Consider the following 27,146-nt stretch of genomic DNA (forward strand, 5'->3'; position numbering starts at 1 on the left):
AGTGTGATTAAATTTGCTGGGACGTTTCACATCTCAAAGCTGTTCATTAATCTGTCGAAATCGGCCCACATCCGCCTAAATATATCTCACCCTGTTCAAATCCCAGAATGGATCGCTCCAAACCTGCCCAAACCCCGGATGATGAGCTCAAACTGTCCCGACACAGAGGATGAACCCCTGTATTAATTTAAACCAAGCAACCCCCAGAGAAGCTTACCTCGCCTCGTTAAACGTTAACATGCGTGCATGGGTGAAAGAGAACTCATAATTACCACTATTTAAAGAAAAATAATCAGTTATTTGCTTAACTCTGGCAGTGAACGTGAACCAACAACTATAATCAATTCCAAACTGGCTTTTCTTAACTAAACACCTCCTGACCACAACTCGATAAAAATGCTGTTCTAATAACACAAATATTACAGGTTACATTAACTTAATGTCTCAGAGTTCATGCAGATGGTCTTCTCATCTCCCTTCACCCTTCTCTCCTTGTCTTCCCAACTTTGCTGTCTTCTTCCTTTTTGCTTTGAGTATTTGTTTTACTGGAAAATGTAGCCTTTGCTAGATAGTGCCGTCTGGTTACTTTTAGAACTTTTCATATGAGATGGACAGTGAGCTCTCTCGGTGTATGGCAGTTTGTGTGACAGGTTTCAACATAGCTGCGTTTTTATACCTCCAACACGATTCCCTCTCATTGGTTGGATGTCATCAATACAATAAATTCAATTGAATTTAAGTATTGTGGGAACAATTTAAATTGATTGGTTGAGTTTGAAGTATTACCGAAACAGCAACCAAAGTTCAGGAGATTATTTAGCAGCCAATTGTTCCAAGTATCTATTTATGAACAGCCCGTCTCTTGTACTTCGTCTCTTTGGACTTAAGAATGATATATAGACAGACAGATCGATAGATAGATAGATAGATAGATAGATAGATAGATAGATAGATAGATAGATAGATAGATAGATAGATAGATAGATAGATAGATAGATAGATAGACAGATAGATAGACAGATAGATAGATAGATAGATAGATAGATAGATAGATAGATAGATAGATAGATAGATAGATAGATAGATAGATAGATAGATAGATAGACAGATAGATAGATAGATAGATAGACAGACAGATATATAGATAGATAGATAGATAGATAGATAGATAGATAGATAGATAGATAGATAGATAGATAGATAGATAGATAGATAGATAGATAGATAGATAGATAGATAGATAGATAGATAGATAGATAGATAGATAGATAGATAGATAGATAGATAGATAGATAGATAGATAGATAGACAGGTAGATAGACAGACAGACAGACAGACAGATAGACAAACAGATAGATAGATAGACAGATAGATAGATAGACAGACAGATAGATAGATAGATAGATAGATAGATAGATAGATAGATAGATAGATAGATAGATAGATAGATAGATAGATAGATAGACAGACAGACAGACAGACAGACAGACAGATAGATAGATAGATAGATAGATAGATAGATAGATAGATAGATAGATAGATAGATAGATAGATAGATAGATAGATAGATAGATAGATAGATAGATAGATAGATAGATATATAGATAGATAGATAGATAGATAGATGGATAGATAGATAGAGAGATAGATAGGAGTAGTAAAGTTTATTACCACGATATTTCTGTTCAAATCTTCTTTACCATTATGGTTGGCAGAACTTTCAAAGCAGAAGCATGAAATATTTCGAATGGATGCAACATAGTTGAAAATGAAAGACTATTCCTGCCAGCACGCGCTTAATTTTTAAAATCTTGCATCCAACAGAGATAGGCGATTGCTAAAATGTAATTCCCTGACTTCAGCTCGCCCTTGCAGTGTAGAATTGGGTATTACTTGCACCGGAAAACTGGGATTTGCTCTCTAATTATATCGTTGGCTTGTCTAAATCACATGACCTGCAGAGAATCAGACAATCAGCTTGTCGCGACCTTCTGAGCAGTACAAAGTGTGTGAGAAAATTGTTGGCCGAGGCAGTGACTCTTACCACCTGTGAGGAATGTCAACATACACAGAAACGATGCACATGACTGGAAAGATGCATAAACTGATGCAACATGAATGAGAAGGCAAGAAAGGTGCGGCAAGAGACAGCATATGGAGTCAAATATCCAGGAGATTTATGGCAGGGTAACAGGTATGGTATATCTCCAACCCAGCCACCCCGTGGCTCGACACTTCAACTCCCCCTCCCACTCCACCAAGGACATGCGGGTCCTTGGACTCTTCCATCGCCAGACCATAGCAACACGACGGCTGGAGGAAGAGCGCCTCATCTTCCACCTATGAACCCTCTAACCACAAGGGGTGAGCTCAGATTTCACCAGTTTCCTCATTTCCCCTCCCCCCACTTTGTCTCAGTCCCAACCCTCGAACTCAGCACCACCTTCCTAACCTGCAATCTTCTTCCTGACCTCTCTGCACCCACCCGCACTCCGGCCTATCACCCTCACCTTAATCTCCTTCCATCTATCGTATTTCCAACGCCCCTCCCCCAAGTCCCTCCTCCCTACCTTTTATCTGAGCACTGCTTGGCACACTTTCCTCATTCCTGAAGAAGGGCTCAGGCCCCAAACGTCGATTCTCCTGTTCCTTGGATGCTGCCTGACCTGCTGCGCTTTTCCAGCAACACATTTTCAGGTGTGACAGACATGAATGTGACAGGTTGGTGTGTGGTGTTTAATCATTTGATTTATCTTGTGTCAATTTATTATATTGCAACGCATGTTCACTGTGCTTAACGGAACACACTTTGAACAGAATTGGCAACTCAAGACTGAAAATCCGTAAAAGTGCTATTGACCATCAAAACCAGCAGAATTGTACTCTTGTATAATCTCCAGTCTCAAAATCCTGGCTCAGCATATCTCCCACTCAACCATTACAATGAAGCCAGGGGATCAATCCTGGTTCAATGGAGAGTTTTATGGAACATTCTAGAAGCAGCAGCAAACAAAGTTGTCAATGTGGTATCAAACTGGAGAAGGTACTGAGCAGGATTACTTGCATGTTGGACAGTATAAGCAGCAGGTGTTAGACAGAGCCACCCTCACATTTCGCTGCAAATGATTTGCCAGAGTCCATTGAAGCATGAATAAGCCTCTAAAAAAAGACAAATCTGTCTTTTCTCCTGATTTAAATTAAACAAACCAATGTATAAGGCCTAAAGTCTGAAGTGATAACACAACCAGTCTTGATTGGTGATGGACAATTTTTGGTGGAGTTGTTGGACGAGTTGTTCAGAGGACTTTGTGCATGCCTGAGACCGCAGAGACACGTTTATTTCCAGCAAATGCTTAGAAGGACAATTAAAAAGGATTGACTTCACTATCATTCCATTGGAAATTTTGCCACACGTCTCTGTTCCTTCGTTCATCTGGCTTGGAGATGGCTTTGGACGTTGCAACTTTTCTTATGTTAGGTGGTAAGAGGACAAACTCAATCCTGTCAGCGTAGTGAAAGCAATCTTAATCGTGACTGGGGGTTAGATTCATAGTGTGTGAGTCCTCCCAGTGTTGTAGTGGAAGGCAATTCTTCTCATGCAATGCCACATGTCAGACAGACAATCTGAAACAGTGGCATCGTCCTGAATTATAGGATTCGTGTATCGCATTTTCAGGTGATATTGTAAAATGTCAGAATTGATAAGAATTGGATGAGGCTGGGCATTTGCTATTAATTCCATCATTTGTGCCATTCTTGCTCACTAGTTAAATGTGCAGAAAGTTTCGACACGGGCATTGTTTTGAAAGGATCTCCCTCTCCTTTACTTTCTCTCTTACACGATCAGTTGATTTTGGTATTTCTTAAAGTGACACTTGAGCTTTCTCAAATTTACAACGGGTTTCAAAACTCCTGGAACGTTGAAACAATCCAGTTTATGTCAACGTTGTGGAGGAAGATGTTTAATCCGGTGCTGATGTATGACAGTCATTGTAATCACTGAGGCTTGCTTTCGGTTCAGGGCAAAAGAAAAAACCCGATGATTTGGATATTCTTTGAAGAAAAGCAACTTCCAATTGATCAGAATAATTCCAGGCGAGCAATATGGTCATTCTCTTCGAAATGAGTATGGAGTATTTCCGAGAATCAGTTACCTCAACTTAAAAAATGCAAACAGGTATATCTGAAGAAACTAATGCAGGCTGGCAGCACATGTTGATAAAGAGAGTTGATGTTATCTGTCTCATAAATCTGAGAAGTTTTCAGAGAAGTCACAAGTCTTGCTGAAATTGTCAAGCAGGATTTCTTTTTTAACCTCAGTTTTCCGTAATTCACATCTTCTTTTTCGTTTGTGTTATTAGAAGATTACTTTGTTCAAATTCCAGATCTGGGGTGTTTGGTCATCAGTTTTTCAATTATTGGAAACTGAGTTCTCGGTTTTGTGATGGTATTTGTTTCTCTGTGAGAAGTCTTCACACTTCCCTGCAAATGATTCGTAAGAGTCCGTTGAATCAAGAGAAAGCATCTGGAAAAAAAAAGACAAATCTGTCTCTTCTCCTGATTTGAAACAAACAAAATAATATTACCAGTAAATGCATGACACATTTGTAACTTTCAGAACATTTTAAGATATCTCAAACTGTGTCATATATGGTGAAAACGAGTTTTTCCTTTCACCTAAAGAAAACGAATCTGCTTCACATGTCAATAAAAATCTCAAGCCTCCTCTATCTCTATATTAGTGAATAGCCACCACATTTGCCACATTTAAATGAACTAACCCGCTACATTTGAAGAGGGACACTGAATTATCCAGTTGTGAGCAAAGCAGCATGGCTAATAAGTGCAGATACTGCCTCGCTTGGGGGCACCTCCACATCACGAGTGGACAAGAAACCGCTTATCCCTGTTCATCCAGGGTTGTCCCTCAGGCCTGATTGCTTTGTCTGCCAGATTTCTGGATCACCGTGGAAGCGCTTGTACCTCACATTACCAGAAGTCAAACACCAATTCACCACTACCCTCCCCCCAACGCAGTATCTCTTTCCTTCACAGTTGGTAATGGTCATAAATGACGGGTCTGCAAAGCCAGCAAACATAATGCATCAACTCGGTCTTTTGGGCAGCGGTAAGGTTCAGAGTATTAAACTGATTGAGTGGAAGTGTGTGTAGCTGCTGTTGCCGCTTCTCACCAGCGATGTGTCTGTCTCAGCACTCCATTCCTCACTCGCACCATCGCGTTCTCCCTCTTCATTCTGGATGCATTAATAGACCTAAAGACAGTCCACACTTCAGTTGATTGATGGAGTGGAAACAAAGGGCCAGGCAGCTGATTTTTCATAGTATAATGTCTTTATTAATTAATCGAATAATTGCTGTCAGTGGAAGCTTCACCGCACTTTTGACCTGTTTTCTGAACTTGGACTGAGTCACCCGATAAATAAATGCATCTGCAGCAATTTACGTTTCACAGTTTCCAGCTGACTTCTTCGAATATATACAAAGACACAACATAATCATTGAGACCAACACTTGTGAATCTGTCATACGTGTAATATGTGTTTGGAAGGAAGAACTGGAATAAAGATTACTGGGCTAGTGAGAAGATTATTGGCAGTGTAAAAGAGCGGACAGATTTCGGTGTCCACGTACATAGATCCCTGAAATTTGCCACCCAGATTGATAGAGTTGAGAAGACGGTATGTAGTGTGTTAGTTTTATATGGTAGAGGGAGCCACAAGTCATGCTGCAGCTGTATAAAACTGTGGTGCAGCCGCACTTGGAGTATTGTGTACAGTTCTGGTCACCACATTATAGGAAGGATGTGGAAGCTTTGGAAAGGGCTCTGAGGAGACTTACTCAGATGTTGCCTGGTATGGAATGAAGGTCTTATAAGGAAAGGCTGAGGGACTTGAGGCTGTTTTCATTAGAGAGAAGGTTGAGAGGTGACTTAATTGAGACATATAAGATAATCAGCGGATTAGCTAGGGTGGACAGTGATAGCCGTTTTCCTCGAGTGGTGATGGCTAGCACGAGGGGACATGGCTGTAAGTTGACAGGTGATAGGTATAAGAGCGATGTCACAGATATTGTCTTTACTCAGAGGGTAGTAAGGGTGCAGAACGCACTGTCTCGCCAACCTTAAGAGCATTTAAATGGTCACTGGATAAACATATGAATGGAAATGAAATTGTAGGGCAGATAGACTTCAGATTGTTTCTACAGCTCGGTGCACAGAACATGTACTGTGCTGTAATATTCTATGTTCTATGTTCTGTAACATCAGAGCTGAAAATGTGTTGCTAGAAAAGCGCAGCAGGTCAGGCAGCATCCAAGGAGCAGGAGAATCGACGTTTCGGGCATGAGCCCTTCTTCAGGAATCTTTCGGCTCATGCCCAAAACGTCGATTCTCCTGCTCCTTGGATGCTGCCTGACCTGCTGCGCTTTTCCAGCAACACATTTTCAGCTCTGATCTCCAGCATCTGCAGTCCTCACGTTCTCCTGTTCTGTAACATCGGTCAGCCACAAAAGTATGAAACTGCCACGCATGGTGAAGAGGAAGACTACAGATTTCCTTCTGCTCTCCAACTCTGGGTCTCTGTGACATCGGCTCTTGCTCTGGCCCTTCAGTCCCTTCTGAACCTGACCAGTCAATAAACTATGCCTTACAGTAAGAGCATTAAGGAATATAATTGGAGAAAATGGGCAAATTCTTATTAAAATCGTATTAAAAATCGTATCTAGCCAGTCAACACTACTCGTCAATCCAGGGTTAACACAAAAAGCTTGCATTTCTCGAACAAAACAATGATACATTATCAACACTCTTTCCAGGTTCTTACACAAAGTAGAGGGGAATATCCCTGAAAAAAACACGTTTTGGAGAAAAGCAGAACTGCAGTTGCCAGAATTTCAGTCTGACAATTCTCAGCTTCTGGCAACAAATGGCCATAAATCGATCAATGTTAAAGGTAACGGCCAACCAGACGGAACAGAGTGTCCAATCCTTTAATAATCTTATATGTCTCAATCAGATCCCCTCTCAGTCTTCTAAACTCAAGCGTGTACAAGCCCAGTCACTCCGGTTTTTCAGTGGAAGATTGTCCTGCCATTCCGGGAATTGTCCTCGTGAACCTACGCTGCACTCCCTCAATGGCCAGAATGTCTTTCCTCAAATTTGGAGACCAAAACTGCGCACAATATTCCAAGTACAGTCTCACCAGGGCCCTGTACAGCTGCAGAAGGACCTCTTTGCTTCTACACGCAATTCCTCTTGTTATGAAGGCCTGCATGCTATTAGTTTTCTTCACTGCCTGCTGTTACCTGCATGCTTGCTTTCATTGACTGATGTACAAAAACACGTAGATCTCGTTGTACAAACTCCACGTGTGGAAATATAATCAGTCTGACTCAAGTTTGGGAGAAAGACGGATTCTAACCTTGCAGCTTTAATGCATTGTCTGAGCTGAGATGTCACCTTTTTTTAATAAAAAATCTTAAGTTATCTCGAGAGTGTGACTGGGATTTCCATATTAATGAACTGATGCAACCCATTCTAAAAGATGGAAGACTGAACAGACATCAAGGTTTGTTCAGTATATCATTTCAGTTACATGACACTGTAATCTTTTGTTGTAAATTCAGTGTCTTATGATCCTCTCCCAAAGCGATCTGATGAAGGAACAGCTCTCCAAAAGCTAGTGCTCCCAAATAAACCTGTTCGACTATAATCTGGTGTTGTGTGATTTTTACGTTCGTCCACCACAATCCAAATCTGACACCTCCACATCATCGTTACCTGAGGGCGCATAGGCCAGTCGGAGAAAGAGTATTTCAATAGACCCAATACTGAAAACTGTCAGAGACCTGAGGCAATGCATCAAAATCCAGCTCGGGCGATTGGGGACACAATTTTCTGAATAGGAAGATCCTGCTACCAGAAATGATCAACTTGATTTGCTAAATCTGGGAAAATGTCAGAACTGGAGTACACTGTTCGATCTGAATAGGTTTATCACCCTCCATGAATTGCATTGTGGTATTAATCTGAAGTCCACCTGTCATTGGGAAGGGGAACATAAACATAAACTTGGATTTTTAAAAAAAAACGCTCTAAGTGCAACTTACATGCATGCAGGAAATGCTCTCCTTATATCCAGGTTTCATTATTGTTCAGAAATTGAAAACTGGAATTACTGTCCATTTCATGAAAAAAGTAAGTTCAGGGAAAAAAATATATTGATGCACACGCAGGCAGATCTGCACTTGGAATGCAAGTCCTGTAACCCCAAATAACCACAAGTCAGGTCTGTGATATCATACTGCCCACTTCTTTGGATGAGTGAAGCAACAATCAATGTCGGGAAACATCACACACGATAGGATTAAACAGGCCATCAGAGAGACAGTACATCTACCAGGCTATGCATTCTCTCAGTCTGCCACTGGTGTAATGACAGCATTGATTAGCATCAATAGAATGCACAGAAGTAACCGCTTATAACTTGTTCAGCAAGACTTTTGAAACTGCTTTCTAGAATACCTGGATGAGGAAGGACACCGGACGCGTGGGAAAACCACATTCTCAAACATGGTAAAGGCAGTTCTCACTTAAAACATCTTTTACCGTTCCTCCACTGTCAAGCGAACAATTTTATGAAACGTCCTTCCTAACAGCACTCTTTCTGTCGTTGCATCGACCAGGCTCCTTTTGTTCAAGAAGGCATCGCTTCTTCATCTTTGTCAGTTTTACATCAGCATTGGCTGCACATTTCTAACTCAATGTTGCCGTTTCGATGCACTTTCTGACAACGATATCCGTGGAAATAGTAACTCATCACAATCCGAAGCATTTGAACTCTGCATGAGTCTGAAGAGGCTGGATGGTCCTAATCTGAATGGAAACAGAAAATCCTATAGCTCATGCAGCAACATCAGTAAGCGTGAAGGAAATTTCATTATGATTCGCTCATCAGACGTGAATATTGAGGAATGAGCCAGCATTAATTTTCAGTCACTGCTTGACCTTCAGAAGGTAATTATTTCAAAATGATTACTTTTAATCTCATTGTTAGGTCTATAAAAAATGACTATCAATAAAATATTGATAGTCTGGTGTTGATATTAGAACGTTAATATTTTAAGAGTATGATACCAGAAATTGCAAAATATGATCAGAATTAAATGTTGACATTATCAGCTCTTCGTGGTTGTCATTCCAGATGTAAGACACAAAAGGAATGTCATGACTAAGTCTTTCTGCAAAACTCTCCAGCATACAATATTATCAGTATGGACACCGATTGCAGAACTTTGATTCCATGATGCACAAGAAAATCATTGTTTCAGGTATCTGCAGAAAAAATGTGCAGTACAAAGAAAATTAAAATAGAAAATTTTGCAGGAACTCACTGGTGTGGGAACATTTGTAGAGAGAAAATTACGATAACGTTTTATGATCGTTATTTTTGGTATTTTTGCACGGGAAAATAGTAAACAAGAGAGAGAGATAACTTTAAGGGAATGACGCTCGTGCTCTTTAAAAGGACAATATCCTTTCAAAGGAGCCTAGAGTGCAGCAAGAAATACTCCTATTCAGCAATCATAAGGTACAACCATGAAATGGAGCAGTAGATCACTTGAATAAAGAGGGGCAAGAAATGGCTGAAAATGTGTCTTCAATGTTCCTGTTGCTTGTATTTGGTGGGGATGCTGAAGGATAAGGTATTCAGTGTAATGGTGGTTCAAGTTAAAGCTGCACATAAGAGGACAGCAGTCATTACTCTGCATTACTCAGAATAGCAACAAGATATTATGCACACAATACCGAATCAAACCCAGAAAGAATATCACAGATTTAAAAAGTTAAACTTACTGTCATAAAATCCCTGGAACCCCCATTGCAGCAAGCACAGTGTAATATACTTACATCACCATGTCAAATAGACAATAGCCAATAGGTGCAGGAGTAGGCCATTCAGCCCTTTGAGCCTGCACCGCCATTCAATATGATCATGGCTGATCATTCCTAATTAGTATCCTGTTCCTGCCTTATCTCCATAACCCTTGATTCCACAATCCTTGAGAGATCTATCCAACTCTTTCTTATATGAATCCAGAGACTGGGCCTCCACTGCCCTCTGGGGCAGAGCATTCCACACAGCAACCACTCTCTGGGTGAAGAAGTTTCTCCTCATCTCTGTCCTAAGTGGTCTACCCTGTACTTTTTAGCTGTGTCCTTTGGTTCGGCACTCACCCATCAGCGGAAACATGTTTCCTGCCTCCAGAATGTCCAATCCTTTAATAATCTTATATGTCTCAATCAGATCCCCTCTCAGCCTTCTAAACTCAAGAGTACACAAGCCCAGTCGCACCAGTATTTCAGGGTAAGTTAGTCCCGCCATTCCAGGAATTGACCTCGTGAACCTACGCTGCACTCCCTCAATAGCCAGAATGTCTTTCCTCAAATTTGGAGACCACAACTGCACACAATACTCCAGGTGTGGTATCACCAGGGCACTGTACAGCTGCTGAAGAACCTCTATGCTTCTATACTCAATCCCTCTTGTTATGAACACTAACATGCTATTAGCCTTCTTCACTACCTGCTGTACCTGCATGCTTACCTTCATTGACAGGTGTATATGAACTCCCATATCTCTCTGTACTTCCCCTTTACCTAAATTGATTCCATTGAGGTGGTAATCTGCCTTCCTGTTCTTGCCACCAAAGTGGATAACCACACATTTATCCACATTAAACTGCATCTCCCATGCATCTGACCACTCACCTAACCTGTCCATGTCACCCTGTAATCTCCTAACATCCTCCTCACATTTCACCCTGCCACCCAGCTTAGTATGGTTGAGGCATGCTGAGAATTAGATAATTGCCACATTTATGCTCCAGAGTGCCCCTCCTTGTTGAACTACGAGGCAGAGTATCCTCAGAAAACTTTGTTGAGAAACGAGGAATTCTACTGAGACTGTGATGCAAAAGCTTTTCTTCGTTCAGTGTTGAACAAAGACGTTACGTCATCTGGGTTAGTTCCCTTTAAAATCCTCTGATGTAATACTGAAGACACAGGGTTGTTTGTCACAGCGAATGCGGAAAATAGCCACATCAAATTCTGATTGGCTGTTGTAAAGAATCATTTGATCCAGTTATAATAACCTCTGATCCTCCAATAAAATACCCCTCAAGTGCTCATCCATAGCTTTCAGCTCTACTGTGCTCATTGACAGTGAGTTGACTATTGTTTCGGTCATATTTCCATAAAGGACATCTGTCACAACCAATGCAGATCTTTGTCTGAGAAATTTGTAATGGGAAAAATCCATCAATAGCTTCCAAATTAAACTTCGTGAAACCCTCAAATCTGCTCTCTGCCTGAATTCTGCATATGGTAGCATACATTTACTGCTGTTCCGGACTCGTTGCCTTTTCGTCTGTGATCATTCATTTCATTTTCAGGAACAAAATTGCTAAAAAGAATATAAAAACAGTCAAATCCTGAAAACATTGCATTCTCTGAATCAAATACAAATCCCTAAACCAGGAAAAGTCTACAAAATTAATCAAACTGCCAAACAATTACTGCCCTGAAACATTTGAGCCACTCTGACGAATATTCCAATAAAACTACACAGTCCACCAAACGAACACACCGAATCAAGGCAATGCAGTGTCTCAAACTATTTCAGCCTCGTCACCTGAAAGCTGGCTACAGACAAAACGACTGCAGTTGCTGGAGTTCGTGAAGAAGGGTTACACTCGAGCCATTGACTTATTCTCCTCCTGATTCTGCCTGGCTTGCTGTTTTCTTCCAGCCTTCTGCTTGTCTACCTCGTCACGTGAAACTGCCATTAACGATTTAGAATGAAGGGTCTGCAAATGTGTTGGAGGACTCTGGGATATATAGGTAAACATGTAAATGGTGACAAAGTTTTGGAATTGGAAGATGTCGTGGGTTGTTATGGAAAGTATCAATGAATGGTTATGTCAGAAATATTAACTCTCCTGCTATTCAGATGCTACCTGACCTCCTGTGTGTTATCCAGCACCACTTTTTACCACTCAGCTTTTACACTGTCCAAAAATATGTCAGACGCGTCTGCATGAGATACCCGAATCTCATCGTTATGTGCAGGATATTGGCAATGGTGTCATTGGTTACCATTAAAATCTTGAATTCGAAGTCGGAACGTGACCTGGTTTGAATCTCGGTTAAACACAGAAGATAAACCCAGTTTCTGGATTAATAGTTTCGTGTTAATACCACAACGAAATTGCTTCCTCTCAATTGTCTCCTATCAATTCCAAGGCATAAAGAGAAAACCGGACTTTGACAGTAACGCTCCGAACATGCACCAATTATGATCCACAAAGTGCTGTGCACAATGCTTGCCTTCATTCTTTGCACGTTAAAATATTGAGCAGAAATGGAAAACTGGAATGACTGTAATTCTCTTGAGAAAAGTAGACAGATATTTTTTAAACACCAACTCTACAGATAATGGACTGTTCTGCAACTGGAAATCGCCTCTAATGTTCCCAAATTCTGTCAGATTGTCCTAGACGCAAGTAAATAATTCAATGTCATGCTCCATAATTGCCTGGTTGGAAATCCCTTGTAATAGTTTAATGCCCTTCTTGACATGATTATTACACTGTTTAAATTTAAAGCATGTGTATAACTTTGTACGTGGTTATTACTTTTGTGTTTCATTTACTGATTATTTATCTGTAACTAATTGCTTAATTATTGTTTGTGCATGTCTGTGACATATAATGAAATGATGCATGTTCAAATTGAGCATAGTGCAGCAATTCATTTCGGATATGAACCAAAATGGTGGGATCTATTCATCATGTGTAAACTAGCGAATTAGGAGAAAAGACTGTAATGTATAAACTTCAGAACTTCAATAATAGCTCGGACTCGAAATAATCACATGGAATAACCTGTTTCAGACCAAAGCCAAGAAAGTGCATAGGGATTAAAAATAATTGTCCTCCCGAGCAAAATAGTGAGTCGAAATTAGGTGAACAAAATTACCTCAACATTTGCTTGATAACTGACTGCCTTGGACAACAAGGACAACCGGTTGCTCCGCAGAAGAACTAAGAATTATGTGAAGTAAGCTGTGACTTCAAACAGGTAGTCTTATGCCGAATGTGAGGTGACGTGAGAGTGATACCACTTAACATCAAGGCTGTATTCGAACAAGTGTGACATCTAAAAGCTCCAGAAAAATTGCAATGAATGTGTAGCAGGGCGCAAACTGTCCTCTAGTTGGAGTCACATCTGGGACATCGGAAGATGACCGTGTTTGTTGAATGACAGTCATCTGAGGTTCAGGACATCTCTGCAGGAGTCCCTCGGGTTAGTGTCCTAGGTCAAATCATCGTCAGCTGCTTCATGAATGGCCTTCCCTCCATTGTGCTATGAAGGTGTCGGAGTGTACTGTGCCTTTATAAGAGTGTAGGACGAAGGAGGCACACAGAGTGATGGAGCATTTACAATGTAGCATTTTCGTCCAGTAGCTAGCACTGGCTGAGTTGGTATGAGACAAACAGCAACTTCGAATTCGGACAATCAGTTTGAATTATACCCCCAAAATACCAACCTCCAATCAAGTCTGAATTTAGTATATTGACAATATTAAAAACCCAATGAAACAATCCAATGCTTTGGAGTCTAAGACCGGGAAAAATTGAACAATTGAGAGAGAACTGCCAAGCCACCAGCACGTACAGACTGCCTGAAACACAGCTGTCTTAAAGGTACCGTTATCTACCAATAACCTGTGAAATGGAACTTTCCAAGAAGAAGAAAATTCAAAGTTTGTGAGAAGATTTGTAGCTCGGGTGCCCGTTGCTGTGGTTCTGTTCGTCGAGCTGGAAATTTTTGTTGCAAACGTTTCGTCCCCTGGCTAGGTGACATCCTCAGTGCTTGGGAGCCTCCTCTGAAGAACCACAGCAAGAAGAAAATCTACAGAGGAAGGTACAAAGGCAAGATTCGACAGCTCCTGGTTTTGAATTGTGATTTTTCTTTGGTCAATCGTACTCAGGGGTTTTATTGGACTAACATTATAAAAGGGAAAGTAAAAGATAAGTAGGAGGAAGGAGTTGTAAATACCTGTTGGTTAATTATCCTCTGTGAAACTTAAATAAATACAGTTGTTATTTTTTACTTTAAATAGTTCTTGGCTTCTGCACGGGATAAAGCTTTTCTGGCTTAAACTAATCAGGTAGGTTTACCCATATTGGAGCAATTGTCAGGTCAAATGTGGGAATGTTCACTGATGATTCCGCAATGTTCAGCACCATTCAGGCCGCTCTATCTTCTGCAAGGCAAAAATTAGGAATCTAAAAGAAAACGCTCCGCCTGCCTGTATGTGTGAAACTCCAAAGACTGTCAAGGCATTGGTCACTCTCAAGGATAAAGCAGCGCACTCCCTCTCCCATAAACTCACACATACTATCTACAAGAAATTCACCAAAGGTCCTCAGCCAGAACGTTCCATGACCATTTTCATGAATGAAGATAAGGGCAGCACATGTATGGGAGTACCACCATCTTCTACTTCCCACTTCAAACCACTCACACTCCAGACGTGGAAATATAATACTATTCCTTCACGCTCTCTGCGTGAAAATCCTTGAATTCCCTCTTTAATAGAATGGTGATCAACCTACTACAGATGAGATGCAAATGTTCAAATGAGCAGCAAAACACCACCTTCTCAAGGGCAACGAGAGCTGTTCAATAAGTGCTGGCCAAACAGAAATACCAACATCCCACAAATGAATAAGAACATGAATTAAGGAGCAGGGACCTTGTTTCTTATGAGGAAGCAAACTGCAGGCTTGAGGATGCTGAAAAAATAATTAACCATTGGAATGAAAGACTCTAAATAATTATCAATGCCCTGTCTCTGCAGACCTGAAGTACGGATTTCTGTATAACAGGGCAGCAACCGAATTTTTTGACAACTGAACTCTGGCGGCAACACTACACAGGGATCTATCAATGGACACCAAAAGACAGTGTTGGTTAGAACCGTCGCTTTAATCCAGTATAAATCGGGAAATAGATAAGGTCGGTTCTGAGGCTGAACGTGCTCAATTCTGGATTCTCAGCTTAGTTTAAATAGTTGAAGTAAATGTCTCCGCATTTGATGGACTGTGAGGCCTCTTAATAAGAAGCCAAATTACGTGTTCTTATATTTTTTTGAAAAGTTCAGTACTTTGCAATCACGAGGATACAAAAAAAGGACATTTTGTTTGTTTTCCTTTAGCCATATATAACGTCTCAATGAGTTATTTTGTCAGATAGTCCAGTGCATTTCCTGCAGTATTGACATAAAATATGCCTATCACAAGTTTGCGGCAGCAATATGATTGATTATTTTTCCAGACATAAATAAACTTGACCGGGATTTTAAACTGGAGCATTGGATCTGAGTATCTGCAATGGATTAATTTATTTACACGTCAAATGTCAACTCTAACGCTTTCTTTAAAAAAAAACATTGACCTTTGAAAATACGGATAGCTTTTCCATGCAATGCAAAACTTCCAAACAAAAATAATATTTTAAAAATATGCAAAATCAAGATCAAATATCCAATCAAACATCGAAGGAATATCTGCTGAAAGCACGTTTTTGCACAGACCGAGGGACCAAAATAATTCTCTGTTGGTAACATTGTGAAATTCCGGGTCAGCTACAAAGAGAGTCGGCTAAAATACATTTGTCATGTCCGCTGTTCTTTTCTTCAAATAATATATTTTGTTTTCTTCCATAGAGATTTCCCCACCATCATTAGCTCTTCTCTGAATTTGTTCTGGGTTGCTGCATAAATGCATGGGTTCAGGAAACAACTCAACAACTTCAACATATTTCCTGTTTCAGTCGCGATGTATTCAGGGTTGTTAAAGTCACCGCGATAGTAATTAGCGTGTGACAATCTGGTAATGACCAAACTCATAGAATGTGTCAACCAAAGCAATATGAAACTTCCTGATATCGAGAACAATAAAATTATGGTATTCCTCCGTTTGTCCATTCTTGAATTGCTTTGCCTCTCAGTTCTGTGGCCCTGGAGTCCAATGCGAGTTCTATTTGCCACTACAACACGGTGGATGGTTAAAGAATTAAACAAGAAAATTAGGAGAAATGGAAGCCAAGCAACCCAGGCGCTATGGAACCAAACAAAAGTTATCCCTGGAGATGAAGCAATGAAAGTTGCACTTGACCGGCAGCCCCATTCAATTTTATTAATGATTTGCACTGGATCATATGCCAACAAAACCGGGATGTTCTTTAATAAGATCAGAACGGAGACGATTATTAATATTGTGATTGCAGTTTTTTCAGTGCAATGTTTGGTCTTAAACTTCTGACAGCAGATCACCACAAATCTGTCAAATGTGAAGGAAACGGTGAACCAAACAGTTAGATCCAGACCGATGGTTATCAAGTATGCAATGAGCTTGCACACAGGTGTGTGGGACAAGAAGGAAAATGGGAAGTGATAACTCAAAATACGATACACTATAATACTATTGATAATAACCAATAGATCCGATGTTGCCATGGCCACCATGTAAGCCGAGATGCATTTGGACAGACCACAGTTTCCTCGTAAGAGAATTAAAATAGTCATCATGTTCGCTGTCAGAGAAACAGAAATGTTCGTTAATATTGCAATGCATTGTTGAAACAGAGGTGAAGGTACTTATTAAAAGGATGTGAACATATTCTGACTGATTTACAATCTACGAAATTTACCCAAGCATTTATTATGCTGTTCAAGTCATCATTCTATGTGGTATTGTCGGACTGTCTGAAGGTCAACAAATATATTTTCAGAGGCCACTTACGCTGAATTATTATTGTTAAACTATTAATGCTTCTAGAAAAAAAGCTTCAGGAAAAGGTGTCCTGGCACGATTTTTATATTGTTCTTTTAACACTGAGATAAAGCGTATGTGGCATTAACAATGAAAATTTTAAATCAATTAAATACAAACTGGTTGAATGTCTTACCTGGAAGACTTACAGCTGCGAGAAGTGGATAGTAAATCTCTTTCAACAGCACAATCGGTGCTTTTGCCATTTCTGAGAATGAATGTCTTCAGCAGAGGCTGAAGGCCTGTGACTGGTGTGTGGCCAAGGTATGGAAAGGTAATGTGCATTTATACATGCATCAGACCTCTAGAGATGCAATTATCTCAAATCAGCATTGATTCTACTCACATTTACCTGTGAAGCTAAAACAAACTTTTCTTTTTCATAATATCCTAAATAGAATATTATCTGCACCTGGCATCGTTGACTTCACTTCCATTGCCTTCTCTGTTCACTGGATTATATTGTCATGAACTTTGCCTCATTTCTGAATTTAGACGGTTTTCCTTTGTGTGAAATGATCTTGCCTTGGAAATTGGCATCTACGTTTTTTGTCCTTGATTCCTTTATCGACTGAGCTCTTCTCTGACCAATTGCTAATTGTTACTCCAGTAATGCATACCATAGCTCATCACAGTCTAACCACTGTCCAGTTTCTGAAATCGAATACGTCGATTCTCCTGTTCCCTGGAGGCTGCCGGACCTGCTGCGCTTTTCCAGCAACACATTTCCACCTCTGACCTCCAGCATCTGCAGACCTCACTTTCTCCTCAAAGGTTTCTGGCATGAGCCCTTCTTCCTGAAGAAGGGCTCATTCCCGAAACATCGATTCTCCTGCTCCTTGGATGCTGCCTGTCCTGCTGCGCTTTTCCTAATAAATTACACCCTGGAATTCGAAAAGTTGTAACTACAGATGTAGTATGTGCATTGGTTTTAATTTTTCAAAGGAAAATAAAAGATAAGCACATGGATGATTTTGGAATAGTGTCGGGGGACGAGCTGAAAATAGTTCACACGGCTCAACATCGAGGGCCGAAGGGCCTGTTCTGCGCTGTATTGTTCTATGCTCTGTGTTCTATGTTCTAGAAACTGAATTCGGAAAGAGTACCAGAGGATTCAAAAATTGCCGAAGTGTCATACTTTTTGAAAAAAGAAGGGAACGTGACCAAACTTTATTAACCGTGAGCCAATCTGCTGAACATCTATTGTTGATAACACAAATGCAGCAGACTCAACTGTTCATTAAAGAATAGCGGTTCACTTGGAAAATCACAGATTAATCAAGCAAAATTAATGTGTCTTCAGAAAAATAAATCAATTTCTGAAAACTTCCTTCGACCTTTTCGATGAAGCCGTAATCATAATCGAAAGAAAGAGAAACAGTGAAAGCAGAGCGTTCAAACTACCAGAATGTGTTTCACAAGGAACCATGCTAAAAAGGCGAAGACACAGGTGTCCATGGTCTCAGAGATAAGTATATCGGCATAGTTTGAGAATTTGGTATTTGGCAGGAAATAGCAAATGGTGTTCAGGAGTTATTTTTAGAAATGGCGATCTTTATTGATACGGGTTCAACAGGGGTCAGTCCTGGTACTACACGTGTTTTGGAATCATTATGAATGATTTGCAGGAAGGAAAGGGAATGCACTTTGGCCAAATTTTCGAACAAGACAACAACAGGTGACAAGGCAAATTCTAATTCACAGCCCATCTACAGAGAGGCAATGATGGATTAAGTAAGTGGTCAAAAGAAATGTCCAAACGAATAAAAAAATGAAAAAAAGAGAAGATTTTCATGTTGAATGGGAGAACAAGAAAACGCCGAATTATTTAAATGAAAATAACAGAAAAGGGCTCATAAATGCTTGAGAATACATCTACATGAAACATAGAAATGCACAGAGAGGTGCAAGAGATAATCAGGAAAACTAATTGAATTTTGGCCCAAATTTCGGAAGGGTTTTGTGAGAAGAATATGTAATATTTACTGCAAAGTGCTGGTGGGACCACATCTGGATTACTGTGAACAACTTCCACTTCCTTATGTTCAGAAAATATGTTAGTTCTTTAGAGACAGTTCACACAATTTCAGATACTCAACTCCGGTGTAAGAATTTGGTGAATGTGCAAAAGCTAAACCGGTTGGGAACCTACCCCTAGATGTTTATAATTTTGAGAGGTGAAGTCATTGAAATTAGTAGAATTCTGAAGGGACTTGACGAGGTAAATGCTGAGAATGCGTTTTCTGTCATCGCAGAGTCTAGCATCAAATGATTTTGGATCCAAATAAAGGCAATTCATTTTAAGACTCAAATAAGATGGAAATTCTTCTCACAAACGATTGTGTCTCGGCACCCCATGCCACAGAAATTGCAGAACAGAGTCCACGCTTCTATTTGAGGCTGAAACAGATAGATTCTGATCACGAAGGGAATCATTCATTACGGGGAAAGGCAAGGAATGGAAGGTGAACAGTATTGGGTCGTTCATGCTCCTGATGTATGTCAGAGTCAACTCTAGAAGCAGTATGGTCCATTGTTGTTTATACTTCCTGCGACCTAATGGCCTTAATATGTATGAAGTATAGCCTCAAACAGTTGTAGTAAATATTTGGTTGTTTTGCCCATTGCCAGGAAGTGATTTACTTTCGTGTTTTTGCAGCGTGAACTGGTTAGGTATTCCCTTCATGAACAACTCTCCAATCCCCATGAGATTACTGGATGTAAATTTGGTCAATGAACGGCAAAGTTCGCTTTCAGACGTTACGTCACCATACGAGGTAACATCATCAGTGAGTCTCCAGTTAAGCACTGGAGTTGTGGACCACATTCTATTTCTGTGCTTAGGTTTCCTTGGGCTGGTGATGTCATTTCTTATGGTGATGCCATTTCCTGTGCTTTTTCTCAGAAAATGTTCGAATGCAGCTTCGTGTCAATGTTGGGATGATCGCTCCTTCCGTTCTGTATTTGGTCCGTATGTGTTGTTTTCCTGTAGATGTCGGTTTGAAGTTTCCCCCTTAGACTGTTCATTCTACTGTGACATATAGGAATGGTACATTATTGTGGTTTTCCCAAACGTTTTCTTCTTCTTCCACAAATGAAGCTGCATTAGTACGTTATTCCAACCAGCCACCACACACTGCAGCACAGAGGGACAACGACCAGCAGGAGAAAACCGCACTTCCACCGTATTCAAAAAGAATGTGTACCCAATGAGCACAGTCCGTCGATGTCTCAGCAACTAAACCAAAGAAGCAGAAAAAACACTCCCAGAAATCTTGGGCACACTCCCCTTCATTAAACACATCTTAGAAATGACTGCCAGATTCTTCATTTGGCATCATGGCAGTTCAAAAACCCACCAACACACTAAACCAGTAGCTCATGAACTTGAAAGGCTCGATACAGACAACAAGCGAAATTAACGTCATTTACGAAAGACTGTTTTGGACAAAAACATACCCAACTATCACTAGTGTCTATACATACAGATAAGGAAAGACACCACTTCGACTGGGACAATATATCCATTCTCGGACAAGCCAAAAAGAGACACTCACGAGATTCCTAGAAGCGTGGCATTCCAAAACGAACTCTACCAACAAAAACAACGGTGGCTGTCCCACTTATTATCCTCTGAGAAACAGAACAGGAAATGACATTACCAACACGGGAAATGGAATCACCACAGGAAGTAGAGGTGTTACCCACGGTGATCGAATAACCAGCACAGAATCAGACAACTCAAGAATTACAGGAAGTATATACTGGGATTTCTCCTGTCTGTGTGATAACAAGGTCACAAACCCACCAGTTGAAACAGGAGCAGAAATCACAGAATACAGATAAGGAAGTTGAAGTTGAATTATAAGAGGCCATGCTTGACCCAGTGACTCAATCAGAAAAGGAATAAGTGGAGGAAAAAGCGGATAGTTTTCGTGCAAAGCAATTAACTCAGTCACAACAAGAAGTTGAAAACACTGAAGCAATTATATCAAATAGCGTAGACAGACAAATATCTGAGTATATTCCCGAATGTTACGATCTTTAAAATGATATCCTGATCAGGAAATGCAAACTATCAAATATCAGGCGGATCAGAAATAGGCAGAGGTTCATCAAGTTGTATTACCATGGGGTTATAGACAGGTGGTGTTGCATGTAGCACATGAATTAACAATACAAGGTCATTCAGTATTTAAGAAAACCTCAGGCTGAAGAAAAAAAGCATTTCTCCAGGCCTGGACTACAGGGTGTGGTTGACCTTTTTCTGTACTTGGCATACATTTTAGGAATTTGGAAAAACTCAGGCAGTAATAAAAACAGCATACCATTTCAATCTTGTGTTTTTCTCGTGAATAGTAGATATAGGGGAATGGTGTGCTCACTATTTATGTCAGGTAAATAAATTGTTATTTGTGTATCGCAAAATGTGTGTCAGGGATTTATTTCACTTAACTAATAGAAATTGCTGAAAAGCAGGATGACACCACTTTTCATAGTCCTTTTAAAACATTATAAGAAATTACACTCCCCTTAGGGTGATTCAGTTTTTATTCCAAGAAGGATGGTCATTCTCCTTTATATACCACAAAGGCCGCAGATGTGGATCTTGGAACACCTTTTATGCAATGAACAAAATCAGGAGTCAGAAAGAAAACTTTCCAATTGCCTGGATGTGTGAAGCTCCAAAGCCAGTCAAGAAGTTAACCACTCTCCAGGAAAAAGCAGCCCACTTATTTGGTATGACATGCACATGCATCCACTCCCCCCTCCATCAACTCGCAATCGCAGCAGGACATACTGCCTACAAGGCACACTGCAGACATTCACCAAAAATCCTCAGTCATCACGTTCCATCACGTTCCATGACCATTTTCAAGGAAAAAGACAAGGGAAGCACATGTATGGGAGTGCCAACATCTTCAACTTCCCCTCCAAGCCATTCAGAACCCTCACAACCCATTCCTTCACGTTCGCTGTGTGAAAATCGTGGAATTCCCTCCTCAATAGCATTGTGATCAACCCACTGTAGATGAGATGCAAATGTTCAAAGGAGCAGCAGACCACCACCTTCTCAAGGGCACCTAGAGCTGTTTAATACATGCTGGCTGAACAGAAATGCCGACATCCCACAAATGAAAAAAAGACATGCATTAAGGACAGGGGCCTTATTTCTGATGAGAAAGCAAGCTGCAGACTTGAGAACGCTGATAAAGTAATTAATCATTTGAATGAAAGAATCTGAATGATTATCAACACTATGTCTCTATAGACTGATGTACGGATTTCTGTATAATAGGACAACAACAGAATTCATCGATAGATGAACTCTGGAGAAGAGCATTGCACAGGGATCTATCAATGGACACCAAAGACAGACAGTGTTGGTTCGCATCATACTATTAATCTAACATAAATAGCTAAGGTAGGTTCTGAGTCATAACTTGCTCACTTCAGGATTCTCAGCTTTGTTGCTATATGCAATAAAGTTGAAGTAATTGTCTCAGCATTTGAATGACTGTGAGGTTTCTTAATAAGCAGCCAAAGTAAATGCAGATTGGAGTAATTTACATCAAGGGACTTTTTCCAAAATAAATTGTTAAGGGACAAGTATGCGATACAAGGAGATTTGGCTATCTGGATTCCAATGGCTGGCTGAAGCCAGAGAGTGGTTGTCGATGGAAAGTATTCTGCCTGGAGGTCAGTGTTGAGTGGGGTCCCGCAGGGCTTTGTTCTTGGGACTCTACACTTTGTAGTTTTTATAAATGACTTGGATGAGGAGATTGAGGGATGGGTTATTAAATGTGCAGGTGACATAAAGGTTGGAGGTGTCGTCGATAGTACAGAGGGAGACTGCAGGCTGCAGCACGACGTAAACAGGATGCAGAGCTGGGCTGAGAAATGGCAGATGGAGTTCAACCTGGATAAGTGCGAAATGATGCATTTTGGAAGATTGAACTTGAATGCTGATTATAGGATTGAAGACAGGATTCTTGGCAGTGTGGAGGAACAGAGGGATCTGGGAGAGCCAGAACATAGATCCCTCAACGTTGCCACCCAAGTGGATAGGGTTGTTAAGAAAGCATATGGTGTTTTGTCTTTCATTAACAGGGGCTTCAAATTTAAAAGCGTCGAGGTTTTGCTGCAGCTGTACAAGTCCCTGGTGAGACCGCAATTGGAATATTGTGTCCAGTTCTCATCACCCCACTATAGGAAAGAAAAACAGGCTTTGGAGAGGGTGCAAAGGTTTGCCAGGATGCTGCCAGGACTGCAGGGCTTGCCTTATAAAGAAAATTTGAATAAACTCGGGTTTTTCTTCTGGAGAGAAGGATGGAAGATAGGAGACCTGATAGAGGTATACAAGATAATGGGTGGAATAGAGAGAGTCAATAGCCAGAGACTTTTCCCCAGGGCAGGACTGACGGTTATGAGGACTCATAGTTTGAAGACATTAGGAGGAAGGTATAAAGGAGATGTCAGAGGTAGGTTATTTATGCAGAGAGTTGTGAATGCATGGAAAGTGTTGCCAGCTGTGGTTGTTGGGGACATTTAAGCGACTGCTGGACATGCACATGGATAGCAGTGAGTTGAGGGGTGCATAGGTTATGTTACTATATTTTACATTAGGATTAACCTCGACACAACACCTTGGGCAAAGGCCCTGTTCTGTGCTGTACTTTTCTATGTTCTAAGAGTGAAATTCCACTCTCAGGCTGAACTTGCAGACTTAGGAGGTTTTATTTTGTTTGCTACGGGCTATAAAGTTGAAATACTTGCTTCAGTATTTGGTTGTCTGTGAAATTTCTTAAAGAAACTGTCGAATCGAAGGTAGCTTCGATAATTTGCTCGAACAAAGGGATTCAAGACTGACTGGGAGAAGGTCTGCTAATGGCGTGCGAAACATATCAGCCATGATTGTGTGGTGGATGAGTCGAATTTCTTAATTCTGTCTTGTGGTATAACGGTTGTCTGGGAGACAACTCTTCCCTGCGTCTCCCATCACCTCTGATTATTGACTTCCATTTGCCCGATAATAATCAGCAAAGACTGGTTGGACAGAGGATTCTGCTTCCGCACTGTGTGATTCTGTTACTCTCTTACACATTCAGGTCATCCAGTTAACTGAAACCATAAGTGTATTGAAAATTATACCTGCAAGAAGGAAACCTAAATACCCTTCCTCTGGTCACATATAAAGAAGACAGCACTGTACAATTTCAGTCAGACATCAAGGAGTGGGCAATAAGTGTTATATCAAGACACTCAATGCGTTCAAGAAGTAGTCATGGGTATATCTGAGGGACATCGGGATGAAACGGCATCGGAAGAATGCGGGAAAAAAGCACTGAGGTGAAAGATCACTCGTATTTTCGATATTTCCATGAATCTACGGTTCCTAAGCGCACTCATCACTGAATGCTTTAATCGTATGCCATGTGTACTTTGAGATAACTTTTAGAAATTGTAGGCTACGTCTTTTTAACATTTTTAAAATCTCATTAGTATGCAATCACTAGGCTAGCAAGGAAGGGTATTTTGTTTGTTTGTTTTTTTTTAGCCGTATACACCGTTTCAATGAGTTATTTTGTCAGATAGTCGAGTTCCTTTCATGTAGTATTCACATAAAATGTGCAGTACACAAGTTTGCGGCCGCAATGCCATTAATTATTTTCAAGACGTACATAAACTTGACCGGGATTTTAAACTGGAGCATTGGATCTGAGTATCTGCAATTGATTAATTAATTAACACATCAAATGTCGCCTCTACGGCCTTTAAAAAAACACTGATCTTTGAGATTACAGACAGTATATGCATGCAAATGCAAAACTTTCAACGAAAAAAATGAAAATTATACAAGGAATGGAAGAGCCTTGGGAAAAGTTGATGAGCAGAGAAATCTGGGAGTGTAGGTCCTTTGTACCCGAAATGTTGCTGCACAGGTGGATAGAGTGGTTAAGAAGGCATGTGGTAAGCTTGCCTTCATCGGACGGGGTATTGAGTATAATAGCTGGCAAGCCATGTTAAAATTTTACAAGACTTTGGTTCGGCTGCATTTAGAATACAGTGTACTGTTCTGGGCGCCACATTACCAAAAGGATGTGGACGCTTTGGAGAGGGTGCAGAGAAGGTTCACGAGGATGTTGCCTGGTATGGAAGGTGCTAGCTATGAAGAGAGGGTGAGTAGGTTAGGTTTATTTTCACCAGACAAAGGGATATTGAGGGGAGAACCTGATTGAGGTTTACAAAATCATGAGCCGTATAGACAGGATGGATAGAGACAAGTTTTTTTCCAAGGGTGAACGATTCAATAACGAGAGGTCACGCTTTCAAGGTGAGAGGTGGAAAGTTTAAGGGGGATACACGCGGCAAGGCCTTCACACAGAGGGTGGTGGGCGTTTGGAACGCATTGCCAGCAGAGGTGGTAGAGGCAGGCACGGTAGTTTCATTTAAGATGTGTCTGGACAGATGCATGAGTAGGTGGGGAGCAGAGGGATACAGATACTTAGGAATTGGGCGACAGGTTTAGACAGTTCATGTGGATGGGCTCAGGTTTGGAAGGCCGTAAATGTTCCTGGGCTGTAAATGTTCTTTGTTCTTTGTTTTGTGAAAAGCAGTATGTAAAATCGACATTAAATGTCCAATCAAACATCGAAGGAATACCTGCGTGAAGCATGTTGTTTTGCACAAAAAAAGTTTTGAATCGAAGGCAGCTTCGATGATTTACACACAACAAAGTGGTTCAAGACTAACTCCAGAAGGTCTGCTCCATCCCGAGGGACGAAGGAAAATGACGTGATAATCAGTTTCAGCTACAAAGAGATTCGGCTAAAATATATTGTCTTGTCCACGGCATTTCCACATGATATGATTTCTTTTCTTCCATAGAGATTTCCCCACGTTTATTAGCTCTTCTCTGAATTTGTTCTGGGTTGCTGCATAAATGCATGGGTTCAGGAAACAACTCAACAACTTCAACATATCTCCTGTTTCAATCGCGATGTATTCAGGGTTACTAAAGTCACCTCGGTAATAGTTAGGGTGTGACAATCTGGTTATGACCAAACTCACAGAATGTGTCAACCAAAGCAATATGAAACTGCCTGATACCGAGAACAATAAAATTATGGACTTCCTCCGGTTTTCATTCCCTGATTGGTTTCGCTTCTCAGTTCTGTGGCCCTGGAGTCCAACGCGAGTCCTATTCGCCACGACAACACGGTGGATGGTTAAAGAATTAAACAAGAAAATTAGGAGAAATGGAAGCCAAGCAACCCAGGTGCTGTAGTCCCAGACAAACGCCATTCCGGGAGATGAAGCAAAGAAAGTTACACTTGACTGGCAGCCCCATTCAATTTGATTAATGATTTGCTCTGGTTCATATGCAAACAAAACTGGGATGTTCTTTAATAAGATCAGAACTGAGGTGATTATTAATATTGTGATTGCAGTTTTCTTTGTGCAGTGTTTTGTCTTAAACTTCTGACAGCAGATCACCACAAATCTGTCAAATGTGAAGGAAATGGTGAACCAAACAGTTAGATCCAGACCGATGGTTATCATGTATATAATGAGCTTGCACACAGGTGTGTGGGACAAGAAGGAAAATGGGAAGTGATAACTCAAAATACGATACACTATAATACTATTGATAATAACCAATAGATCCGACGTTGCCATGGCCACCATGTAAGCCGAGATGCATTTGGAAAGACCACAGTTTCCTCGGAAAAGAATTAAAATAGTCATCATGTTCGCTGTCAGAGAAACAGAGATGTTCGTTAATATTGCAATGTATGATTGAAACAGAGGAAAAGATACTTTTGTACACATTCTGAGTGATTTACAAAATGGAAAATTTACCCAAGCATTTAATATGCCGTTCCAGTCATCATTCGATGTGGTATTGTCGGACTGTCTAAAGATCAACAGATATATTTTCAGAGGACTCTTATGTTGAATTATTATTGCTAAACTACTGATGCTTCGAGAAAAAGGGAATAGAAAAAATTGTCTCGATATGATTCTCGATATTGTCCTTGTAACACTAAGACATACAGTATGTGGCATTAACATTGTAAAACGAAACTCAATTAAACACAAACTGATTGAATGGCTTACCTGGAAGACTAACAGCTGCGAGAAGTGGATAGTAAATCTCTTTCAACAGCAAAATCGGTGCTTTTGCCATTTCTGAGAATGAATGTTTTCAGCAGAGGCTGAAG

At 40.5% G+C, this 27,146-nt stretch overlaps 2 protein-coding genes across 2 annotated transcripts; both read right to left on the bottom strand.

Annotated features, from left to right (window-relative positions):
• Positions 1-15,782: 15,782 nt before the first annotated feature.
• Positions 15,783-17,126, bottom strand: LOC148134720 (putative G protein-coupled receptor 139). Its single transcript, XM_087985342.1, has 2 exons — positions 17,057-17,126; positions 15,783-16,681 (listed from the first exon to the last, which is right to left on the bottom strand). Exons 1-2 carry the CDS (start codon positions 17,124-17,126, stop codon positions 15,783-15,785), a joined length of 969 nt encoding a protein of 322 aa, XP_087841468.1.
• An 8,623-nt stretch (positions 17,127-25,749) lies between these two features.
• LOC148134721 (putative G protein-coupled receptor 139) lies at positions 25,750-27,112 on the bottom strand. The gene is made up of 2 exons (XM_087985343.1): positions 27,043-27,112; positions 25,750-26,678 (listed from the first exon to the last, which is right to left on the bottom strand). The coding sequence occupies exons 1-2, from the start codon at positions 27,110-27,112 to the stop codon at positions 25,750-25,752; spliced, it is 999 nt and encodes a 332-aa protein (XP_087841469.1).
• Positions 27,113-27,146: the final 34 nt, after the last annotated feature.

The sequence above is a fragment of the Chiloscyllium plagiosum genome, unplaced genomic scaffold (assembly GCF_037043375.1).
Source record: "Chiloscyllium plagiosum isolate Xiang-an unplaced genomic scaffold, Cpla_swu_hap1 HiC_scaffold_52, whole genome shotgun sequence".
NCBI lineage: Eukaryota > Metazoa > Chordata > Chondrichthyes > Orectolobiformes > Hemiscylliidae > Chiloscyllium > Chiloscyllium plagiosum.